The sequence below is a fragment of the Eulemur rufifrons genome, chromosome 21, assembly GCF_041146395.1.
Source record: "Eulemur rufifrons isolate Redbay chromosome 21, OSU_ERuf_1, whole genome shotgun sequence".
NCBI classification, from domain to species: Eukaryota; Metazoa; Chordata; class Mammalia; order Primates; family Lemuridae; genus Eulemur; species Eulemur rufifrons.
In genome coordinates, this window is record NC_091003.1 from 18,463,405 (window position 1) to 18,489,849 (window position 26,445).

Consider the following 26,445-nt stretch of genomic DNA (forward strand, 5'->3'; position numbering starts at 1 on the left):
GTTATAAATATGCAAATGTACCTGTGAACATAGTAAGTTACCTCATCACTTATCTGGGCCAAGGGAGAGTAGGATGTTATTGACATTTTAGAATTGTGAACCAGAAATGGTGTGTTGAAAGCAAAGACTTACGAGCCTTCATTTATTCCAGGGATACTTACAGGGTGAGTAGTTTACTGTTTCACATTTAGTGTTTTTACTTTAACCCTCTTGGGGTGAGAGGAACAGCTACTTAATAGAAAGTAAATGTTAAGATAATACTAACAATTTTAACAACAGGGCATAAATACTTTAGTCATTAGTTACATTTTTTAACCTCTGAAATACTACATCATTAATTACTATACCATTTCTATATCTAGCAGTTAAGACATTTGTAGCTTTTTATATTTTTCCCCTCTAGACTGTGAGCACCTTGAGGAGGGTATGAGTCCTGTCTTTGTTTCTTTGTGTTAGTTGTCACAGTGCCTGGCACTGTAGATTTTTAAGGAATGATAATTAAAGGAAAGAAGGAATGGAAACTTATAATTCAGTTGTCTTTATATTATTTGTGATGTCATTTAGTAGCATACATAGAATAATCAACTGTAGCATCTTTGTGGTGAACAAGAAAAAAAACAATGAATGGAACACTAGAAAATCTAGGCATCCTACCATTAGTCTACATAGCTAACGCTTCAGCTAAAACCACTGTACTCAGGGTATAGGTGTTCTCAACAGTTAATCCATGTTGCCCTTCCTTCTCCATCTACTGCATAACCAGTGATTACAATGTGGTATATATGTGGTAGGTTCATGAGGCAAGAGTATAATATTATATGATGTTGACTGGACACCAAGTATTCAACATTGCCTTATAGACCCCCATCTTACCTCGGTATGCTGTGCACATACTACTGCCTGTGCTCAATCTTAGCAGAATTTGTCCCCCTCCCAGATGAAGTGGCTTCCTGTGAAACCTGGGATGGTAAGAGAAAAATTAGTAGTAGGAACGAGTAGGGGGAGAAGCAGATAGGCTGTAGCAGGTCACGTCAGTTTTCTTGAAGCTTTGGTCAACAGCTATGAATCTCAGCACATGTTGACCTCTGCTTTGGAGGAGGCTGGCAGAGGCTCCTGTGGGTGACTGCTGTGTCTCTCAAGACTTGATAATATACCAATTTCTTTTAGTCACGTGGCTTAGATTTTTGTCTGGAAGCCTTACAGCAATGAGAGGTCTCAATTACATAATTTCTTGATTGTTAACGGTCTTTTATGGAACAGGGGGAGGAGAGCATGAAACAGTGATAGGAATTGAGTAATATTATATTGCATAGTGAAGTATTTTAAAATATTTATTGGACTGCCTTGTATTCTGTTAGTCTATAATTATGTGTTCTTATTAAGTTTCTTTTTTCATTACTAATGAAAATTGCTAATTTTATTGAGTAGTTACTCTCTGCCAAGTACTGTAGTGAATTCTCTTTATTCTATCACAGTAATCTATGATCTAGATTTTATCGTCATCAGCTTGAACTCCATAGTGGCATATCTCTCAAAAAAGCATAAACAACTTATTTTTATTCAACAGCTATTTGTACATGCGATGAATATCGCATGGAAAAAGTTGGGAGAGCCCCACTGTTTGAGTTTGGAACAGGGGTTTGTCAGAGCTTGACTCATTATGCTATCTTGACAGGATACAAGTCTAAGCTTTTAACTGATAAAATCTTACAAAGTTGGATTAGGGACTCTGGAAAGGGATAAGGGAGGACCAAGGAAGACCTTTGAGCCTTTTCTCCTGTACCTCTTTTTAAATTTTTTTTTTTTTTGAGACAGAGTCTCACTCTGTTGCCCGGGCTAGAGTGAGTGCCGTGGCGTCAATCTAGCTCACAGCAACCTCAAACTCCTGGGCTTAAGCAATCCTACTGCCTCAGCCTCCCGAGTAGCTGGGACTACAGGCATGTGCCACCATGCCTGGCTAATTTTTTGTATATATATATATTTTAGTTGTCCATATAATTTCTTTCTATTTTTAGTAGAGACGGGGTCTCACTCTTGCTCAGGCTGGTCTCGAACTCCTGACCTCGAGCGATCCACCCGCCTCGGCCTCCCAGAGTGCTAGGATTACAGGCGTGAGCCACCGCGCCTGGCCTGTACCTCTTTTTAAAATCTCCTCCTGGAGAAAGGAAGCAACGATTGTGGGAGGCATGATCCAATGGTACCCTTTTTTCATCTAATTTCTAAGTGTTCTGAACAAAGCAGAATATATACGTTCTTCTTGAACTGCTATGTGAATATGAGACCATAGCTTGCATTTAACACTGAACTTTGCCTGTCTCCTAAGGGGAAGGTAAATCATACTTTTTGGTGATTTTACTTGGCAGACAGGGAAAGCCGTTGCTCTTTCTCTGTAAAGCAACGAATGATAAAGTTTTGCTTGAAATACGTAAGAAGTTATCAAAACTCATTGAGGCTAATTTAAGATTTTTGCGTTTCTTATGATATATATCTGAAATCAATAACTAACAGATTTTTTTGTCTTTCAGAAAACATTTACCGTATATAGGTATTTGGCATATTTATATATAAAATACATATAAGTATGTATATTTTTAGTTTAGATTTAACATAGAATTTCTAGACTAACATAAACTATGTTATTTTTAGTTGGAATATACTATTGCCTCTTAGATTATAGAAACTACCTAAAATGTGACATGAAAAAGGTAATGAAAAATGTTTGTAAACACATTAAAGATTAAAACAGTGGCTGAGTCCAGTGAAAGAAAGTGGTCTTATGAATTAGTAATGAGAGTGCATTTATAAGTTATTGTCTTGCTGGGTTCTGAATTTTAACAGCTGCTGATAGTTTAAAACTAATAGAAGTCTGAATAGCCCATAATAATTTAAGTATTTATTCTGTTTATGGATTGTTTCTTTTTTTTTTTTTTTCTTTTTTTTTTTTTTTTTTGAGACAGAGTCTCACTTTGTTGCCCGGGCTAGAGTGAGTGCCATGGCATCAGCCTAGCTCATAGCAACCTCAAACTCCTGGGCTCAAGCGATCCTCCTGCCTCAGCCTCCCGAGTAGCTGGGACTACAGGCACGTGCCACCATGCCCGGCTAATTTTTTCTATATATATTTGTCCATATAATTTCTTTCTATTTTTAGTAGAGACGGGGTCTCGCTCTTGCTCAGGCTGGTCTCGAACTCCTGACCTTGAGCCATCCACCCGCCTCGGCCTCCCAGAGTGCTAGGATTACAGGCGTGAGCCACCACGCCCGGCCTGGATTGTTTCTTAATACAAACACTGAATAGCATTCATTGTCTATTTTACATTACCTCAAAAAGTCATTGTAAAAATGAAATAAGGTAAATAAATATATTCTATAATCATGAAAGGTGCTGTCTCTCTTGCTGTCTGTGTGTATCCACATGTAATATAAAATTATAAAATCATATATTATTTGGTAGTTTTAAGAGTCTGAAACTCATTTAGATCCCGTGAATAAAATTTTTGATAATTTCTACGTATATTAGACTGAAAAAAGTTAAGTCTGTATTATAAAACAGTATTGTGAGAGTATTTCAGTTGAATAGGAAGCCAAGTATTTTAGAAGCAGATGTTGTCACATAAGCAATGTATGCATTAATAATGTTATTTTCATGTATTATTTAATTAGGTACAAGGTCCTTTGCTGGTTGCATACTAGTAACACTTTGTCCATTTAATTAGTTTACTCTGTGTACTTGAAAATAAACTGCAGTTTCTTGAAACTATTCTAAAATTTAAATATTTAAGCTCTAAACTTAAATATCTTATTAATTCTTTGGCCGTTTCTGCAGTTAGTTGGGAGGAGAAATGTTTTCCTATAATCACAGATGATAATACTAGTTTTTAAACTAACCCAATTAACCAAAGGACAGCAATCTTTTTTTTGTTATTTCTAAGCAAAGCACACGTATTTTAGGTAACTGCTTTTAAATATTATGTCTGAAACATTGCATTAAAAGTATGTAGCCATGTTGTATTACTCATTATTAAAATTATTTTAATAGTCACATTAATTTTTTCTTTTAATTATATAAGGGGAAAATATAAATAAAATAAAATGAATTTATCTCTCATTTATCTTGCACTGTGCCAGATACTTAGGTGAGATATAAATAAATCTCCAAGTCCCTGTCCTTGAGGTGCTTATGGCATTAAAAGTGGGATAAGAAATATTTTTAAAATAATCAAAAAAACAATAAAAACAATATGTGAATAAATGCTAAAGAATGTGATAAAATTGGTGTCATAGAGAAGAGTGAAAGTTTTAAATATAAATTGCCTGAAAGAAGTATGCTTACATTTTATGATGTTAGAAGAAATCAGTTGGTTTGATTAGAAACTGTTTACTGGGGTTTTAAACCAGGGACATCTCAATCTTAGTTCTGCTGACCTGTTGTTGCAGTAAAGAATCACGATCAGCTTATGACAGCACAGTGTAATAAGTAAAACACATATTTGCTTTATTTTCAGGCATACTTCCGACAGGGTGTTGCCCTCCAGTACCTTGGACGTCATGCCGATGCCCTGGCAGCCTTTGCATCTGGACTGGCTCAAGACCCCAAGAGTCTTCAGCTTCTGGTGGGGATGGTAGAAGCTGCCATGAAATCTCCCATGAGAGGTAAATGAGATAAAAGTACTTGGTCTAACATTAATTCAAAGTAGAACATTTCTAGCCTTCTAAGACTTTACGCTCAGGCACAGGAAACTGATAGGTTACAAATTTGCTAAGATCGGATATTTTAGACAAAGGAAGATCAAGAATCACTGTCAATAACTGATGTTAATGAGGCACAAGAGTATTGTGGAAAGGTCACTGGCCTGGAAGTTTGTGGCCCTAGATTATATTCTTAAATTTTTCATTAACTAACTGTATGACTGTAGGTAAAATGAATTGACATCTTTGGATTTTAGGGTATTTTAAATAATCCTTATTATTTTTTTTTTTTGTAGTTCTAAGATTTTGTAATTCTAAACCACAACACCTCTAGTAGTAAATTGATTTGCTCAGATGGACTAATATGCCTTTTAGAAATAATCAAATAAGAGAAGACATTTGACATTCTTGTATTTCATAAAAGGAAATATGTATCTAACTGTAGGCTGTCCCACATTTTTCAGAGGAGCATTAAAAGATCATGTTGAATTAAAAGGAGAGAGGGAGAGAAAGAGACAGATAGACACTAGTTTACATATTTTTTCCCTGTTCTGACTTCTACTTTATACCAATTGGTACTCTGGAAAAATGAGAGAATGGACTGAAAAATAGTGCTGTGGAGGTTGGAGGAGTTCTGAGGTCTCCTTCATTTTGAAGAACATTGATTTTTGAGGAATGAGCTCTTGGGAAGATTTGACTGAAAGTGTGTATCAATTGTCATCTTTAGGGAGTGATGGATACAGTAAGGCAAATCCATGGCAAATAGTAGACAGACAATAATGTTTCATATTAATTAGGTTATGTCAAACAGAACTCTGTTTTTCCTCTGTGAATGGTACATTTTTGAATTTTTCATGTGGGAGAATGAACCTAAAATTTCTGATGGCAGCATGATTCAACATTAAATCTAGTTTTAAAAATGTTTGCAGCATATAAGATAGCTTTAATATACTGGCTCAAAATATGTGCTAAATAGAAGTTTGATGAACTAAAGGGAACTCATGCAGTCTCTGGGCAATTAATAGCTATAAAAAATACTTTCCTGAAAGTTAGGGATCTCATGTTTTAGAAAAAAGTAGTAAGAAAACCTCTCTTCATGTGATTCTATAAACCATACAGAGCTGAGTCTTTGCTGCAGGAACCTAATGGCTGGAACCCACGGGGGACCTGCTGTTAATAAACTCTGACTTGGAGCAGATGCGCTTTGGAGCTCCAGGGCTTGCGGGGCGGGGAGGTAGGGGGATAGAAAACAACAAAAAATAATCTATCTCTCCTTTCCATTTCTCTAGTTTTTTTTTTTCTTGTTCTTTCCCTATACCCCTCCACAAGGAATTTACATGGAGCATTTTTTATTTTGTTCATAAAGGCATTACCTCTTTATTCTGAGGTATTTCTGCTGCTGCCATAGAATATTGGAGTGAATGTGTTGAGATCAGCAGAATCATACTTAACCATTTTGCCTTTGAAGCAATCTGTTTAGATAAATGTAAGGAAATCTTCACTGCAGTGCTAGAAATAGCTCAGAGCTGCAGTCACCCTTAGGGTTTTCTGTACCAGGTTCTTTCCCATCTTAGGTGAGTGACCTAAGGCCGACCCTGGAGAAAGCTGCTGCTTACAGGTACCTGGCGTGCTGCAATACCTTCTTCTCTTCCCTTAAGGCAATTTAGTTTATCTCATTCGTTTTTAGCATCGCCTTTACCACTGTATCTATTCCAGGCGGGCTTCTCTTATCAACATTTTATAGAGACTGTTGCTTTGCACAGTGTTGTTCTGTGCATCAACCCATGTCTTAATGACCTCTGTTTTTGTCATATGGTTGTAATCCACAAAATCTGTCATCATTTGCTGCCAATTCTTTTACCCACTGTTTAATTTAGCCTCCTGCAACTTTCTAAGTTTCTGCTGTTGCATAGCTGTGCAGTCTGTGTCACCTTATATAGGCCTGATCTGTTGTGTCAATTGTTTTTGTTTTGTAATTCTTAAATGCAACAGAGAAAACTCTCTGGTCCAGGTGTTTCTATAAGCAAAGGTCCTGTAACCTGTATAGCATTCCTGTGGTCTGCTCTTTTAAGAAGTTTTTTTGTTGTTTTTGTTTGTTTGTTTGTTTTGGAGACAGGCTCTCACTCTGTTACCTCTGCTAGAGTGCAATGGCATCATCATAGCTCACTGCAATCTCAAACTCTTGGGTTCAGGTAATCCTCCTGCCTCACCTCCTGAGTAGCTGGGACTACAGGCGCATGGCACCACGCTTGGCTAATTTTTTTTTTCTATTTTTTGTTGAGATGGGGTCTCACTGTTGCTCAGGCTGGTCTTGAACTGTTGACCTCAAGCAGTCCCCCTGCCTCGGCCTCCCAGGTGCTAAGATTACAGGCGAGAGCCATTGTGCCTGGCCTGGAAATTTTAAGATTTCATTTTTTTGAAAGTCTGGGTCAACATATATTAATATACCCTTGTTCCCATATAAATGCATTATATAATATTTACATTAAAACTCATTTGATTTTTTTTTTATTATTGTTGCCTATATTTCTAACTGAATTAAATCCGTTTCACTTCATTTTTATAATTTCACTCAGGCTTACAATCCAGATATCAGTTAAACTATTTCTTTTGTGGATGTATTTACATTATTATATATAATGTATTTCTTTAAATCATTAATGAAAACATAAACATAAGTGAAAATATAAATTTATACTTTCTTTTACATGACTTCTCAAGTTAGCCTTTTACCATATTCCATTTCTCCTTTTAAGATAGTCTTTTAGCAGTTTCATTTCATTGTATCTTAATAAATGTTTAAGCAAATTTGGATGTTGTAGCATGCTACGACTGCCAACCATGGATTTAGTAATATAATTACAAAGTGAGATTTAGTTTACTGTTATTTGTTCCTCTAAAGGTGCCAGGGCTGCTTCTTGCTGAGGGTTCTCTTGTGTATATTGTCTGTCCTCCCGTTAATTTGTTAATCTAAAGACTATTACATTTATGGACTGTCACCTATTGTGATGTTTCTACCAGCTCCAGGGAATCCAAGGAAGCTGATTTTATGAAGTGCTGATAGATAAATGGCTGTCGAATGTATATTCTTTTATCTTAGGGTCAAGTTGGGGCTTTTATTTGCCTAATTGTCCACCCTCAGAGGACTCTTTCCCTCTGGTTCTCTTTTAGGTGGGAGTCACTTTTTATAGGAGGCTTGCTTCTGAAATGTTATGTTAAAAGCATAGGCTTGGCCGGGCGCGGTGGCTCACGCCTGTAATCCTAGCACTCTGGGAGGCCGAGGTGGGCGGATCATTTGAGCTCAGGAGTTCGAGACCAGCCTGAGCAAGAGCGAGACCCCATCTCTACTAAAAATAGAAAGAAATTATATGGACAGCTAAAAATATATATAGAAAAAATTAGCCGGGCATGGTGGTGCATGCCTGTAGTCCCAGCTACTCGGGAGGCTGAGACAGGAGGATTGCTTGAGCCCAGGAGTTTGAGGTTGCTGTGAGCTAGGCTGATGTCACGGCACTCACTCTAGCCTGGGCAACAGAGTGAGACTCTGTCTCAAAAAAAAAAAAAAAAAAAAAAAAAAAAAAAGCATAGGCTTTTCTCCCCAAAAGACTGGAGTCTAATTGGAATTAGATTGCCATTTGCTAGTCTGTTGACTGAGCAAGGCTGCTTTCTTTCTCTATACTTCGGCCCTTATATGTACAGGAAAATTGTAATATTTACCTATTAATGTTGTTTTGAAAGTTAAGCACTAGAATGTAAAGGCAGGCCCCTGTAGGATGCTGCCTTTGCAATGTGATGCCCTTTTTCTCACCGAGGAGTGGAAGCAGTAGCAGTAGTAGTGGTATCAATCTCATTCTTATGTTTATGGCAGGCATAGTGCCATGGATGTAGAATGAACACTACACTGTACACAAGGTCCTCTTTATGAGTACTCACAATTTCTATTCAGATGTCACTTCCTCTGGGAAGCCTTCCCAGACTACCCTGGTAGAGGTAACACTTTTCTCTTCTAGGGTCCCATGGCATGGTCTACCAGTTCTAAGAACTCTGGATTGAAATTTGTGTCATTATTTTATATATTATTAAGAAAGAAGAAAATTACTAAGAAAAAGGATGATTAAATGATGACATAATCCTTTCTTATTAGTTAACTTTTTATTTTATGTATATTGAAAGAGCTCTATTTAGATACAGAAGTGACAAGCCATTGTGAGGCACCATTGAGTTCAGAGATATTAAGTCTCAAATTCAGAGATGTTAATATGTGGATAAATGTGCATCTCACAACTGATGGAATATAGTATATCTCTTAGGTGAGTGTGGATGTTTGTTTATTATTAGCCTTTACTACATTACTGCAGGCTCTTCAAGTATCAGTAAATATGACTTTGTTCATTCTAAATTCTTAAAGCCTTTGTACTTCAAAAACACATAACAGCAGATCAATTAATGTTGCAAAGGGCCTTTATGTTCTTATGGAGTTGGTTTGACATTGGCTATATTAGTTATTACATATAGATTCTAGAAAGAAAAACATCTTAATAGCTGTAAGCCGTCAAACTCTCTTCCACCTAGCTTGATAAAATCACAAAATTAGTCCCTTTGCTAACAGCCTAAATTTACTCTAAAATAGAAATTAGAGGCTGGGTGCAGTGGCTCATGCCTGTAATCCTAGTACTCTGGGAGGCGGAGGTGGAAGGATTGCTTGAGGCCAGAAGTTCAAGACCAGCCTGAATAATGGTGAGACCCCACCTCTACAAAAAAATAGAAAAATTAGCTGGGCATGGTGGCTCACACCTATAGTCCCAGCTACTCAGGAGGCTGAGGCAGGAGGATCACTTGAACCCAGGAGTCTGAAGTTGCAGTGAGCTATGGTGATGCCACCACACTCTGGCCCGGCAATGGAGTGAGACCCTGTCTCAAAAAAAAAAAAAAAAAGGAATTAGAATAATAAGAATAAAAGAGTTGGAAAGAATCTTACTGATTACTCACACATTAAAAAAACTTCTGAGACATAACAAAAAAAAAGAAAACTAGAGACCAATATCCCTTATGAATATATGTGCATAAATCCTCAGTAAAATGCTAGCAAACCAAATTCAGCAGCACATCAAAAAATAATCCACTATGACCAAGTGGGCTTCATCCCAGGGATGTATGAATGGTTCAACACACAGATCAATAAATGTGATTTACCACATAAACAGATGCGAAAACAAAGACCATATGATCATCTCAATAGATGCAGAAAAAGCATCTGAAAAAATTCAGCACTCTTTCATGATAAAAATCTTCAACAAACTTGGCATAGAAGGAACATATCTCAAAATTATAAAAGCCGTATATGACAAACCCCCAGCCAATATCATGCTGAGTGGGGAAAAGTTGAAAACAATCCCCCTAAGAACTGGAACAAGACAAGGGTGCCACTGGCACCACTTCTATTCAGTGTAGTGCTGGAAGTCCTAGCTGCTACAGTCAGGCTAGAGAAAGAAATAAAGGGTATTCAAATCAGGAAAGAGAAGGTCAAGCTTTGCTGATGACATGATCATATACCGAGAAATTCACAAAGACTCCACCAAGAGACTCCTGGAATTGATAACTGAATTCAGCAAAGTCTCAGGATACAAAATCAATGTACATGATATACCAATAACAGTGAAGCTGAGAGTCAAATCAGAGACTCCATACCATTCACAACAGCTACAAAGGTAATAAAATACCTAGGAATATACTTAACCAAGGAGGTAAAAGATCTCTACAAGGAGAACTATGAAACACTGAGGAAAGAAATTGCAGAGGAAACAAACAAATGGAAAAACATCATGCTCATGGATTGGCAGAATCAACATTGTTAAAGTGTCCATATTACCCTAAATGATTTACAGATTCAGTGCAATCCCCATCAAAATACCAGCGTCATACTTCACAGACCTAGAAAAATTAATTCTGCACTTTGTTTGGAACCAGAAAAGAGCCTGAGTAGCCAAAGCAATCCTAAGCAAAAAGAACAAATGTGGAGAATCACATTACCAGACTTCAAACTATACTACAAGTCTATAGTAACCAAAACAGCATGGTATTGGTACAAAAATAGAGACATAGACCAATGGAACAAAAATCAGAGATCCCATACATAAAACCACCTGTGTACAGCCAACTGATCTTTGACAAAACAGACAACAACGTACACTGAGGAAAAGAAACCCTGTGCAATAAATAGTGCTGGGAAAATTGGATAGCTACATGCAGAAGAATGAAACAGGATCCGTATCTCTCACCACTTACAAAAATTAATTCAAGATGGATAAAAGACTTAAATGTAAAACATGAAACCAAAAGAATTCTAGAGGAAAATGTAGGAAAAACTCTTCTAGATATTGACTTAGGCAAAGAATTTATGGAAAAGATACCAATGGCAATCACAACAACAAGAAAAATAAATAAATGGGATTTGATTAAACTAAAGAGGTTCTGCACAGCTAAGGAAACAACAGAACAAATAGACAACCTACACTATGGGAGAAAATATTCACAAGCTATATATCTGATAAAGGGCTAATGCCCAGAATCTACAAAGAACTCAAGCAAATCAGCAAGGAAAAAAACAACAAACAATCCCATTAAAAAGTGTGCAAAAAACATGAAAAGAAGCTTTTCAAAAGAAGATAGACAAATGGCCAATAAACATATGAAAAAATGTTCAATATCTCTAATCTACAGGGAAATGCAAATTAAAACTACAATGAGATGTTGCCTTACCCCTGTTAGAATGGCTTTTATTAAAAAGTCCAAAAACAATAGATGCTGGTGTGGATGCAGAGAGAAAGGTATGCTTATACACTGTTGGTGGGACTGCAAATTAGTACAACCTCTGTGGAAAACAGTCCGGAGATTCCTCAAAGAACTAAAAGTAGACTGACTTACCATTTGATCCAGCAGTCTCATTACTGGGTATCTACCCAAAGGAAAAGAGGTCTTTCTATCAAAAAAACACCTGCACTCAAATGTTTATTGCAGCACAATTCACAGTTGCAAATGTGGAATCAACCCAAGTGCCCACCAATTCGTGAGTGGATTAACACATTGACTGCCATACAAAAAAACCAGAAACTTTTCACTGGGGCCATGGTGTTTTATTAGGAGAATAGAATAAAAACTTTGAGTGTAATTTAAAGGTAAATATAAACAGAACAATGAAATTTATTGACTTCTATTCACTTAATCCATGTTTTTAGAATTAAGTTGTTAATATTAATTGTAACAATAAGAACATCAACAAGGTTTCATATATGCTTCATGTGGCCCTGGGGTCAAAACTAGAGTGAGTTAAATACAACTATCATGGCAGTTAATGTGTTAATAAAATGTGGCATATGTATACAAAGGAGTACTACTCAGCCATAAAAAAGGGTAAATCAGTGCCTTTTGGAACAATTTGGATGGAACTGGAGACCATTCTTCTAAGTGAAGTATCTCAAGATTAGAAAAACAAACACCACATGTACTCATTATTAAATTGGAACTAACCAGTGAGCACACATGTGCATAGAGGGAAGTAAAACTCGGTGGAAATCAAGTAGGGGGAGGGGGAGCAGAGGGAGGCAAAAACCTACCTAATGTGTACAATGAACACTATTTGGGTGATGGGCATAGCTATAACCATGACTCAAGCATTACAAAAGTGATCCATGCAACTAAAAACATTTGTACCCCCTTAATATTTTGAAAGGAAAAAAAAAAAGAAAAGAAAAGTCTATTACCATTTTTATTTATCAAAAGCATGTTCAGTTGCTAGCTAGAGCTTCTGATTCGTGGGCTTGGGCCAGTGAGACATAATTACAGCCAAAAGCAAAGCAATATGATATTAAAATTTAAAAAATTTACATACAGTAAAATTGACTTTTTGTGTATATATTTGTACATATACACAGATGTACATGTATACATATGTACAGATGTGTTTATGTGTGTATATTCACATATATACATATATGTCTACAAATATGCACATATATACAAGTATAGATTTGTGTAACCGTCATGGCAATTATAGCCTATACATTTAACAAAGTGAGAAACTGAGGCTGTGTGGCTTTGAAATATAGTTCTCTTTATCTGTAGCTCAGTGTTTTCTGCGTTATTCCACCTTAGCTTCCTCCCCTACAAATACTCTCTGGTCAATTCAAGCTGGTCTGTTTAGCATTCCCTGTCATTCTATGTACCTATCTTCTTCTGGTACCTTTGTGTAGGACAAACCTTCTGCATAAAATACCTTCCACTCTCAGAGAAAAGCAAAGACTTATCTAAGTCCCACCTTTGTTCAAGAAATTAAGTTCTGGCCAGACACAGCGGCTCACGTTTGTAATCCTAGCACTTTGGGAGGCCAAGGCAGAAAGATTGCTTGAGGCCAGGAGTTTGAGACTAGCCTGAGCCAAAAGTGAGACCCTGCCTCTACAAAAAAATGGAAAAATTAGCCAAGCATGGTGGCACATGCTTGGAGTCCCAGTTACTCAGGAGGCTGAGGCAGGAGGATCACTTCAGCCCAGGAGTTTGAGGTTGCTGTGAGCAAAAAAAAAAAAAAAAGAAATGAAGTTCTGTTTCCATGAAGCTTTATAATTGCCTTTGATCATCACTCCGTTTTCCATACTCTTACAACCTGTATATTAAGTTTATATTTATCTTTGCATTATAACTTATCTTTTAATATATTCATATTTTCTTTCCTATTCACTGCAAATGGAAATTTTATCATCTTCTCATTTCTTCAATTTCATTTTCATCTAGTGAAAATTTGCATAATTAACGATTTCTTTTTCTTTTGGGAATATTCCAAATATTTCCTTCAGTCCTCTAACTGTGGCAGTGTTCTCTCTTCTTTCTACTATTGTTGTATAGTTTTATTTTTATTTATTTATTTTTTTGAGACAGGGTCTCACTCTGTCACCCAGGCTCGAGCTAAATGGCGCATCACTCACGGCAGCCTTCAACTCAAGCAATCCTCCTGCCTCAGCCTCCCAATTGGGTAGCTAGGACTGCAGGCCCTGTACCATCATAGCGGCTAATTTTTTTATTTTCTGTAGAGACAGGGTCTTGCTATGTTGCCCAGGCTGATCCCAAGCTCCTGGCCTCAAGCGGTCCTCCTGCCTCAGCCTCCCAAAGCACAGGGATTATAGGCGTCAGCCACCACACCTAGCCTATTGTTGTATAATTTTAGAGGCCCAATTAGGTGGCTCTTTTTCTAATTTAGCCATGGTTGCTATGGGAAAAAATGTCACCAATTGAAACATAGTATCTTTGCTGGCCATCAATTGTTTTGATCTGTCAATGTCTGAACACTTTTTCTGTTTAGGGAATTCCCCATCTTACACTTCTGCTTCCTGCTTTCCACTGTAAAAGCTGAAAACAGCAGATCCTAATTTTCCCATCCTCCTTTGGAGCTGGCACTTCACATTTGAATCAGAAGCTAAAGGTTCAAAGAGGAAAAGATAGCACAGAAATTGTTCCGGTGGTGGAGGTAGCAACACTGACATCTATTTTCCAAGGGTGGCATTCAGTAATAGTGAATTGCAAGCTGTGGAATGTTTATGTTGCATTCACCAGGCAGCTTTTGTGGCATGATTTTGTCTGTGGGTTTTGAGGCCTGGTTTTTCACCCTCCCCAGTAGTCACTCAGTGCATTTCTTTTCTACTTAAAATCAGCCAAGATTTGATTCTCTTGCTAGCAACCGATAATCTTGCCTGATAGGGTATCTTAGAGCCTGGATTTAGAGCCCTGCAGTGGATTCTTGCCTTGGCTGTGTCCCCAGCTGCCTTACCTTGGGTGAATCACCTGAATACTCAGATTCTTCATTTCTAAAATGAGGATATTTTCAAAGTCTTTTCAGCACTACAGTTCTATTACTTTTGTTTCTGCTAATTGGCCAGCAGGATACTGATGTGATCACCATTGGCTGCCAGACTCATCGGCAGACACAACCAGAATTCAGCTCACCGTGTTTCAGTGTGGTATTGTTCTTTTCTATTGTAGCAATTCCTGGGTGCTTGTGCCTGTATTTAACCCTATTGGTTAGCCAGTGTTTACTGGTACTATGCACTGCTTGCATCTTGACAGGTGTAAAAATGTTCTTTGTTCTCTGTTTAGTGATCTGATTGAAGGGAAAAAAATGCTTTAGGCACCAGTAGGTTTCAAGGTTTCCGTGGTAATGTTGATTCAGGCGAGAGCTTTTTAGTGGAGAGTTTAGATTCAAAGTCATAAATTGTAAAAATTACATTTTAATGCAGTACTGTTGGCGAGGAGATTCGAGATTTAAAGAGACCAACCCTTTTATCGGGGTTTTTTGTTTTTTTTTTTTTTTTTTTTTTTACATGTGCATCGTGGAAAAACTAATGTGACATAGTTTTTCAGGAAAGCTAACAATAAATGCTTTATAAGTGCCATGTCATTGTAGGGCTATAGTTAATAGCTCTGCAGTTGTCTTCAAAGAAAAAAGAAGGGAGACTAGAAAGAGCTTGGAGATCATCTACATTCAAATCTAGAATGGAAATGAATGGAAAGAATCTCCTTGTGGCTTACTGACCCCTAATTTATGTCCTTTAAGTATGACATGAAAAAAATAAAATGAAATCAACATTAATTTTACCTTCCATCTTACCTTAGTAAATTCAGATTATTTCTTTATGGTTTCATTTGTGACCACAAAAAATTGATAATTTTTTTTATTTGGGCATACTGATCTCAGAAGCAGCAGTGGACACTGGGTTACCAGTGAGAATGACAGATATTTTATTGGGAGAGCTTCCTTTATTGCATCTTCTAGGAAAAAACATGGACAGGGTTTATTAATCAGTCATTCAAATTTATCAAATGCCAGACTTATTAGGGACTTTCACCTGTGTGGCAATGGTGAGTTTTCTATTGAGTGTCCACATTGTGCTACTTGCTCTGGAGTTAAAGTATTAAACAGTCCCACAGCAGCCTTTAGATTTAGCTGGGAAAGTATTTTTAAAATTAACACATGCAGACTAAAATTGTTAATGGCCTGACTGTGCAATACTAAATATAAAAAATGCAGCACAAGTTTGAATGCAGAGATTAATATATGCTGGAGGATGTAGGTATATTACCCAGTGCAGGTGGGACTTGAGGGATGTGCTTGTGATATTTTGAGAGGGGAGCAGGACAGAGGAGGGGAGCCATTCAGGAAGAGTGGCGTAGGTGTGTCATGGTAAAAAATAGAGATGAGAAAACAGAATGAGTGTGACATATGCACACAAGAATGAGAAGGACATTACTGGACTGGGGTTGGTGATACTAGTCATATGTGGTAAGTGGACAATTAATGTGGGTGCTAGCTTAAAGGTTGAAGAGTTTATACTTGAAATAGGCCATAAAAAGATATGATAAACATTTGTTTCTAGAGCATATTAGAAAAGCTTGTTTAATGTATCACCCTACATTCTCATGCTTTTTTGTTGTTTATTTTCAGACTCTCTCGAGCCCACTTATCAGCAGCTTCAGAAAATGAAACTGGACAAGAGTCCCTTTGTGGTCGTGTCTGTGGTTGGGCAGGAACTCCTGACGGCCGGCCATCACGGGGCCTCTGTGGTTGTCTTAGAAGCCGCTCTGAAGATTGGCACCTGCAGCCTCAAACTGAGAGGTTCTGTTTTCTCTGCCCTGAGCAGTGCTTACTGGTCTCTTGGAAACACAGAGAAGAGCACTGGATACATGCAGCAGGACTTGGATGTAGCCAAGACCTTAGGTACAGTAATGCTTCTCTCCTTGATTTCAGGGAAGAAATGAAACAAACAAAGCTGATTAGCTTGCAATGAATGGGAATGGCATGTGCAATGAAAAGTGAGGGTTTCTAGAACATTCTCTGTTTTAGAGTGCTCAGGTCCTTAGGGCTTTTTCATATAACAAGGTACCAAGGCTCCCAAAAGATCAAGAGATATGGGTTAACATACTCAGTGCCCTCCTCAGAGATTTGGGCTCACAAATTTAATATCCCAAATGTTAGCATTGATGGGTGAATCATTCTTCTTAATTTTATTTTTTTCCTCCATTAGAATGCATCATCATTTTGTCAGAGGAGATAGTGTCATGCAGAGGTTGAGTGTGTGTACTGTGGAGCCAGACTACTGGGGTTAGAATCTTGGCTCTGCCACTTACTAGCTATATGACTTTGGGCAAGTTTCCTAATCGCTCTGTGCACCAGTTTCCTCATTTGTAAGATAAGTATGGCTTGTGATTATGATGGTCATTATGGTGATTATTCAAGGATTTACAGGATTGCAATAAGAGAAGTGATGATATGGTGAATATACCACCAGCATACCTGTAAAGAAGCACTATACTGTAGTAAGTTTGGAGTCAAATGACTGAACCAACAAACTGATGGTTGTTCAGAATCAAAGGTCATTAGCAGAGCAGTGAGGAGACTCAAACAGCTGGTTTGTGTCAAGGTCTTTAATGTCTTATTTCCTGGACACCTAAGTCCCTCAGTGCAGTTGTATTTTATAACAGTAATAACAGTTGTTGTCTGGAGATTTAAGCTCTTGGACTATAATTCCCCACATAGGATCTGGTGTAAGAAGCAAATACTTTTCTAAAAGAAGGTAAGTGAAATCGTAGCTAATATGATAAATCTGTGGCTCTTAAATTAAGATGTCTATTATATATTATAAGTAATACTATAACTTAGAGAAATTTTATCTTTTTTTTTAAATCCAATTCAGGTGACCAGACTGGAGAATGCCGAGCTCATGGGAATCTGGGTTCTGCATTCTTCTCCAAAGGAAATTACCGGGAAGCTCTCACTAACCACAGGCATCAGTTGGTGCTCGCCATGAAACTCAAGGATCGAGAGGTAGGAAGTTTATCTACAGACCAAAACCGTTTTTTTTTTTTTTAAACATGAAGTCCTTTTTCTATTAAAAAAATGTTTCAAGTACCTTAAAATATTACTTTCAGAAGTTGATAATCATTGATTCTGTCTTTCACCAACAATCAAGTGTTGGTTGTCAACCCCATATAGCCCTTGGATAAGAACTTGTTCCTGACCTAAGGGTCTAACAGCTTGGCCCCATGGGTTGCTTTTATTCTCTTCAAATGTGCTATGGAGTAGACCTATGTAAAATTAGCAAAAAGCTACATCGTCATGACATAGTTGTTAAATTTTAAAAAGCAAACATGGGTTTTTTTAGATCAGGTATTAATTACTGTAACCTCTTTGTATAACTCATAAGCATATTAAGTTTGATTGAGAGACCTGAATTGTAATGATAAAGAAACATTCTAATGTTTATTAGAGAAACGAGATGGAATATTCTCAAAGAGTTGATATCCAGTAGATGCACCATGATGAGAAAGTATCTGCAGAGTGGAAAGAGGGTGAGGTTTAGAGTCAGACCCACACTTAAAACCCAGCTATAGTACTTCCTGGCTGTGGGATCTTGGGGTAGTTATTACTTAATTCATCTTTTTCTCCTGTTTTCTTACTTGGGAAATGATGATTATTCTATTTATTCCATACACGATTGTGGTCGGATTATAAATGATACAAATAAAGTGCCTATCATGGTGCCTGGATTTCCATAATGTCAGTCCACAAAGGAATGTCATAATTGATAGCTTTTGTTATAATATTATTAATAAATAAGATAAGGTTAATAGCAGAGGCAACAATAAGTTTAAGAATCAAGTGGAGGTGCAGTCAGCTCAGGCTCCTGGTCCAGCAGGCCAACCCCCCTGTGGAAACAAAAAAAAAAAGAATCAATCTGTGTGTTGAGAAATACGTTTAGTTATATTTACATCTCAGAATTCCACTATGGGACATTATAAGGATTAACTATATTATTTAAATAATCCGGCAACTTCATGTCTCTGGAATATGGTCAGTTCCTAGGAAGGAATTGGGGAAGAAAAGAAAAGGCTTGAAAAGCCACTAAAACAGACCATTCAAGGGATTTTTGGCACTTATATTCTTTAGAGAGTTGCCCGAACACTTTTTTCATTGCCTATTTATTCTTAGTTTGCAAACAATTCTTATAAGTCAGATGATCTGATTTCTTGATGTTCAGGGAATGAAATGAGGGATCAGATGTCTACAGACAGATTTACTGATGGCATTGAGAAGTGAGAGATAGGTTTAAGAATTAAAACAGCATAGTTATCTAGATAGGGCCATTTAGTGAAGGGATAGCTGTTCAGTATGTCAAAAGCTACTCTTTTTTCCTAACCTTCAAGGTGTATATATTAGCCCGATTACTGGACAGGATGGAAAGACTTTCAATTAGGTAATATCATAGGTATAAAAAGGAGGAATAAAATTTTTCTGCCTTCCCTCTTCTCAATAGTGTAATTTTTTTTATCACCTGTGTTCTCTGGGTTTTATAAACCTCTGCTGTATAATATGTTCTTTAAAAATCATTGAATTATGAGGATGGAAGGGCCCCTGAGATAATACTGGTACCTGTTCCTTTCCCCAAACCTTCCCATCTTAGAGTTGTCACCTACCACAGTCATCTCTCTCCCCTTCTGTCCCCCTCTGCGTAGCCATCACTGGGGTTGTTCACAAGCCTGCCTCTTGGGAAATTTTCCTTTTGTGTGAGTGAGAGGGCTGATTTTTAAACCTTTAAAATTCCCACAGAGGGGAATTCTTCTCTGTGGGGAGAGAATGTCTAGTTGCCATAATCCTTTTCTAAGTTGAATAATGCTACTCATTTTCTCCTCAAAGTTTCTGATTATCAAGACTTTAATAATCTCAACGACTCTATTCCGGTCATTCCCTTTTCACGCCGGCCCGCTTAGGTTGTCAGTTAGCCACAGCTTGACCATAGCAGAGGCCTCCTTCCGAGTAGCTGCTGTCTAGCCATGCTCCGGCTTGGTACTGCCCAGGCACGTTTGTCTGATTCCTAGACTGACATATGGAATTTCTCATTTCTGTCTCTTCTGTTGTGTTTGCCTCTGGAATTATAGAGCACCATTCATTTTCTTGAGAAATTTAATGTTATTTTCTTACCATTTTTCTTAATATTTTGTTCATAAATTTATTTCCTGTGTCTGATACATAGTAAGTGTTCAATAATTCTTTTTTAACCACTTTTCTACTGTGCGTGTGTAAGAACACTTGAGATCTCTCTTAGCAAATTTCAAGTATACAATATGATATTATTAACCGTAGTCCCCTGCTGTACATTAGAGCTCTAGAACTTATTATCCTACATTACTGAAACTTTATGCTCTTTAACCAACATCTCCCCATTTCACCTCCCCTCCTCCTGCTGGTAACTATCATTTTGTCTATTCTCTGCTTCTATGAATTCAACTTTTTAAAATTCCAAATATAAGTGAGTTCTATGTAGTATTTTTCCTTCTGTGCCTGTCTTATTCCACTTAACTAATGTCCTCCAAGTTCATCCATGTTGCAAATGGCAGGATTTCCTTCTTTTTTAAGGTTGAAGAACATTTCATTGTATGTTTATATGTGTGTGTGTGTGTACCACAATTTCTTTATGCATTCATTCGTTGATGGACACTTAGGTTGTTTCTGTATTTTAGCTGTTGTGAATCATGCTGTAGTGAACATGGACATTTCTCTTAATTTTTAAGGTTTTTTTTTTTGTTTGTTTGTTTGTTTTGAGTGCTCCTTCTTATCTGCCTGTGATTAACTAGAATTTTTTATTTCTATATCCCCAAAACCAGCCACCAATTGTTAAAACTGGAGTTAATATTGGTTCAGAACTTAAAGGAATATATAAAATGTCTAAAGGGAACTATTGTAATAATATGTATTTTATTTAGGTTCAAAGTTTTCGTTGGGCAGTCTTCTGGGATTTGATTCAGTTAAGTGTGATATGTACTCAGGAAACACTTAATACTGTGTTTAGGGTTCAGAGTCAGGGGTGGTGTTCTGTGGGGTCACTCTGCTTGAGGGACTTACATTCTCTTTCAAGCTAGCTTTAACACATGGAAATGTTCAAACATTGCTTCAGCAATAAATGATGAACGCTCTCTTAATCACTACCAAGGAGGCAGAGACTGGTTTAGACTTGAGGAAGCTTTGTGAAACAGGGGAAACTCAGTCTGTGGTTCTAAACCCTAGTTAGTATATCAGTCATGTTTTACCGAGTGATCAAAGAGTTCATGCCTTTAGCAAAGATCAGATATTTACCATAATCCTATTCAGTATAGGCACAGAACCTTGTTTCCTTAAAAAGTTAATATTTATTAGTTTTATCCAATTACATAAGAATTATATGAAAATAACCAACCATAAGTCTACCATTCTATTAATATTTTGGGTATACTCTTTTAGTCATATATACAATTATAATTTTTATATCTATTCAAACAAAAATTGAAATCTTTTTGTAATACTGTTTTATGACTGTTTTCACTTTTTTCCCCACTTAATTTTATATCTCTTAGTTTAATTAAGTGTTCTGTTGAAAGTCTTATAGTTGGCTGGGCATGGTGGCTCACACCTATATATAATCTTAGCACTCTGGGAGGCCAAGGCGAGAGGATTACTTGAGCCCAGGAGTCCAAGACCAGCCTGAGCAAGAGCAAGACCCCATCTCTACTAAAAATAGAAAAATTAGGTGGGCATCATGGCACGTACCTGTTGTCGCAGCTACTCTGGAGGCTGAGGCAGGAGGATCACTTGAGCTCAGGAGTTTGAGGTTGCACTGAGCTATGATGACACCACTGTACTCTACCCAGGGTGACTGAGCAAGACTCTCTGTAAAAAAAAAAAAAAAAAAAAAAAAGTCTTATGGTTTTCTTATAATTTATTTCATCTGTTTCTCCTACTGTTACATATTTAGATATTATAAAATCTAGAAAAACATTTTTTTTAAAGGACAAGGTTAGGATTTAATGATGGGTTTTTTTTTTTTTTTTGGACACTTAATTTTTTCTCTCCATTTTCCCATATTTCTGCAGACAAAACATATTAGGGCCAATTTATTTGTAAAATAAATTTTAATATCATTATACTTGGCTTAAGTATTTGCTTAAAGTGCAGTAAGAATAATCATTGGCCACAGGCTTCTTTTTTTAATTGGCTTTGCTGGATTTTTTTTTCATAAGGAATCTTAGGTCAGACTTAAAGCTTCTTGAGCCAAGCTAAGGCTTTAACTGCCTATAGATAGATACCTGTATGAGTTGGGCAAATTCTTCTTTCATTGAGGTCCCATAGTAACTCGGGGTTCATGGGCCTGTCGGAAAGTAACATTCTTTACTTACCACAGATCAGGAAATGTTATAGTTGAGGTACAAGGCCAGTTTTTTCCAGAGGGTTTTTTACTGGCTTTATAAAGTCAACCTAAATCCTAGTAGCAGTCTGGACACATCTGAAAATATGCCATTCCAGCCAAAACCTTGGTAAAATAACCAGCATCTCTAATTCTGTCCTGTTATAAAAGAAAAACAAATTCTTATTGAACTTATGCAAATAACTCTATTGGCATAAAATAGGAATACTTATGAATAGTTTCAAAATTTTGGAGAAGTCAAATAGAGAGAAAAATAAATGTTTCAAATTGTTCACAGAATATATTTTACTAATTTGTTATAAGATATAAAGAGCTCAAAGGAAGGAAAAAATTTGTTAACTTCTGGAAAACAGAATATAAAAGAATCAGCAATGTTTTCAATAAATAAGAAGTCATAAAAAATTAGTTGACTCCCATGTTCTTAATTTCTGTTTTGTGTGAGGTTGAGTTAGTAACCCTAATCAATGCATCAGCTTTTTAATTAAAGTCTTGGAAGTTTTTTAGTTCAAATGGTATGATCTCTAAAGTTATTGGCTGTAACTATATTTTAAGGTACCTGTCACAGTTCCTTCTATAAATTTCCTTGAAGAAGCAAATTTTGGACTGTAGCCAGCTAAAAATCACTTTTTTCCCCTAGAATTAAGGTAAAATAATAATTGACAAAAAGTCTTAGAATACCCATAGTTAAAGAGACAATTGATGAAGAAATTTGGTTTTGTGGCATATAAAAATTTAGCATAACCACAGTTATTAATGATAACATACATTAAAATCTATAAGAATATTAGGGATCTCATACAATTTTGGAACACCTATTAATAATGTGTTTATATGAATATAACCCAAAGGAAGTTAAACACATTTCATATTTAACAATGCTTCCTATTATAGTTTTAATATACCAAATAAGCCAAATGTGTTTCTCTTAGACTTTTAATGACCCTAATATTTAAAAAACTAGTCTGAGGTCAAAAGACTGAGTTTAGAATTTTGATTTTGGAAAAGTTTGTCAAATATCAAAGGTTTAAAACACTTGTCATAAAATATGATTACTGGTTAGTGTAAAATAAGTCATTTATGTTGTCCAAGTGATAATTCAAAGATTTTAAAAGCAAAACTTTAATTTTTTTTATTGAGTTTATAAAGTTGATAGAGAAGATACTCATTTTCCCAAACAATCATAAGACCTAATAAAGACAATCTGAAAAACAAGCTAAAAGAGGCAAACTGAATCTGCTTCTTTCTCTCTCCCCTCTGCCCTCTTTTCAAAAGGTGAACAAAAATCTTTTATTATATCTGCTATTATATGAAAGTCTTGTTTAAAAGAAAAAACCAATTTTTATCTTTGTATATTAAATGCTAAAGCTAATTTTAATAAAATTTTATAAACAGATCTGTTTAATCTTAATTAATTTGACCATAAGGTAAGATTTCTGTATTCCTTTAGATTTATTTATAAGTCTTTGATCTATAGATCTTTTTAGATTTAATTATTTTTTAAAACTTTTATATCATTTAATTTTTTTAATTAACCATTTTTAAAACCTTTAAATTAGGCAAAATTTTTTATTTAACAAAAACTACATTTCTATGTCATTTTATAACCTTTTTAAACAAAAACACATCTAATTTTTTATATATATGTAGAAGTGTTTTTCTTATGTCTAGTAGTTTTAATTATATATAAATATAATGTAATATATAATGTAACTATATATGTAATTACAAGTTACCCTTATTTTTAATGAAAAACCTAGGAAGTTAAAGTAGCTTTGATCTATTATCAATCCCCAGTTTTTATTAGCATATTTAAATCTACTTAGCTTTCTATAAAAATAAGATGTCGAAGTTTATAAACTTATGTTTAATAATTGTTTTAGTATTTTAACTTATAAATAACTCAGATATTTATGATTTAATTTAATATAACATGACTTTAAGATTTTAACACATTGACTACCACACTAGAAAAAAATTTTTTTTTCCCCGAGGCCATGGTGTTTTATTACGAAAATAGATTAAAAACTTCAAAAACAAAATGATCCTTTCCAATTTAATGAAAAATTTTTTATTTTTTATTTTTTTCTGTGCATGAGTTATATGCAACTTGAAAAATAGTCTTCACAACTCCCAAGGTGAAGAGATTGTGAGTTATGTATGCTTCACGAGGCTCTGGGCTCAAAACTAGCAAGAGTAAAATACAACTCACATGATAGTTAATATGCTAAATTACTGAAAAGAATTTTGAAACTACAACACAGGTACCATCCCAGCCCTCGTAGGTCTCAAGTAGCCACATGGCATCCAAGATGGCTACAAAGGACTGGGCCTGTCTCTGTCCTCAATACTAGGTGAAAAGCTCAGGACAGAAGACAGGATTCTTGGAGGATCCAGCCCCCCTCCCCCAATAGCCAGAAGGCAAAGCTGGGGCAGGGAAGAAGGGGCCATGTTGTGCATGATTGTGTCTTATAAGCTGGTGGTCTAGGCATCAAGAACATGTCCCCAGGCCTCACCATGGCCACCTATCCAGACCCCAGAATCCAGAGGCTCAAGACCAAAAACAAGCTCAGATTCAAATAAAAATATTACAGAAGCAGCAGTTTTATGACCTTAAAACATCTAGCAGAGATAGCATCTGCCCTGTTAGACCAACAGGTTCAGGTGAAAATGTATAAATTAAATTTTGGAGACATTTTTATTTTATTTTACCAATGATTTGAAAATTATCTTTACTCATTAAAGACTACCAAAGTCACATGAACTTGAAAAGCATTTGGACTGATTTAATTTATGACATACACACGTGTATACAGGGCACATACGTGTATGCAAGGACCCTGCCGCCTTGATTTTAAAACTCTAGCCATGAGACTGGCAACTCACTAGTCCAAGAAGGCGGCTGGATTCAAACCAGGCCACTGAGAATGGAACAAGGAAAAAAAAAATTATTTTTTTTGGTCTTACACATGGCCTAAGTCCTCACTGAGTCTCAGAGGAAATAGTGTTAATATCTTAAAGCACAGAGAGAAAATCCAAGCCATTTAAGAGAGAGTTTGGATGTGCTAGAGGAAGATAAAAATTAATACCAAGATAACATAAAATCATGGGAATTTATCATAAGACTTTAGAGAGAGAAGCCATGGGATGGAACCATGCAATGTTTTTGTTTTTATAATACATTTCTTATGAAGACATTTTTCAAATGTTTACATCACACCCTTTCTTATCTAAGGCCCAAAGGAGAAGCTTCTAGTAGTGTATTTAGCTGTCTCCAACATGGACTTTATTGTTTAGCCATGACACATCAAGGTCAAGATTTTCTCATGATACAAAGTAATTTTTGGTATTCCCGAAAGCCAAAGAGATCAGGTAACACAAAAGAGAGTAGAGTTTATATCTGAGAGAAATCTGTTTATAACTCTTTAGACTCTATAAGGAAAAGATAGAAGACCCCAAAAGAAGGGTGAGTGGAGCCTTTTTTTTTCCTGAGATCCTCAGGGGTTTGGGTCATTACCAAAGACGGCAAAAGAGGAACAAGGAGTAGGGAGGAGTAAAAGTAAATGGAGCAGACTTTAGCCTGGACAAATAGCTGACAATTTTGCTTTCGAACTTTTCAACTAAAGTACTCTTCTAAGTGAAACCAGTAAGCCTCAACCAAGGTTATTTCCTAATCAGGGAAACATGAGGTGTTTCCAAAGGGGTGGAAAACAGTTTTTGCAACATCCAGAAAAGCCACAAAAAACAGCTCAAGGAAAGGTCTCACTAGCCATACACCACATGTAACCCACATTTCTGTCCAGCCTGTTTCCTAGGGTCTCAGCTTCTCAGCTGATCATTTAACTTAAGTGCTAGAAGTCCTGTCTTGCCCCTCCAGAATACAGGAAATCAAAAGCTGTACATGGACGGGAAAAGAAACAATAAATGGCAAAAGTTACACAAATATCAAGCCAGAACATACTTATTCCCTGCCTGGGAATCAAACGTAGGCTGCTGAGGTAAAAAGCACAGAACTTTAACCATTAGGCCACAATATGGACTGGCTTTTATTGTTGTTCCCATTGGGACAGTGTACAATGGATTTTTATCTTTTTTTTTTTTTTTTTTTTTTTTTGAGACAGAGTCTCACTCTGTTGCCCAGGCTAGAGTGAGTGCCGTGGCGTCAGCCTAGCTCACAGCAACCTCAAACTCCTGAGTTCAAGCGATCCTCCTGTCTCAGCCTCCCGAGTAGCTGGGACTACAGGCATGCACCACCATGCCCGGCTAATTTTTTCTATATATATTTTTAGCTGTCCATATAATTTCTTTCTAGTTTTAGTAGAGATGAGGTCTCGCTCTTGCTCAGGCTGGTCTCGAACTCCTGAGCTCAAACGATCCGCCCACCTCGGCCTCCCAGAGTGCTAGGATTACAGGCGTGAGCCACCGCGCCCGGCCGGATTTTTATCTTTTAGGTCGTATTTTGCTCTTTAATTTTTTGTCGAGAGAA

At 36.5% G+C, this 26,445-nt stretch overlaps 1 protein-coding gene across 1 annotated transcript in view; it reads left to right on the top strand.

Moving 5' to 3' along the window:
- TTC28 (tetratricopeptide repeat domain 28) overlaps positions 1–26,445 on the top strand; it is a 526,655-nt gene that overhangs the window by 253,154 nt on the left and 247,056 nt on the right. The window contains exons 2-4 of the mRNA XM_069497389.1: positions 4,503–4,650; positions 16,172–16,444; positions 17,421–17,551. Coding sequence (XP_069353490.1) covers positions 4,503–4,650; positions 16,172–16,444; positions 17,421–17,551 — 552 coding nt within the window. The remainder of the gene's footprint in view (positions 1–4,502; positions 4,651–16,171; positions 16,445–17,420; positions 17,552–26,445) is intronic.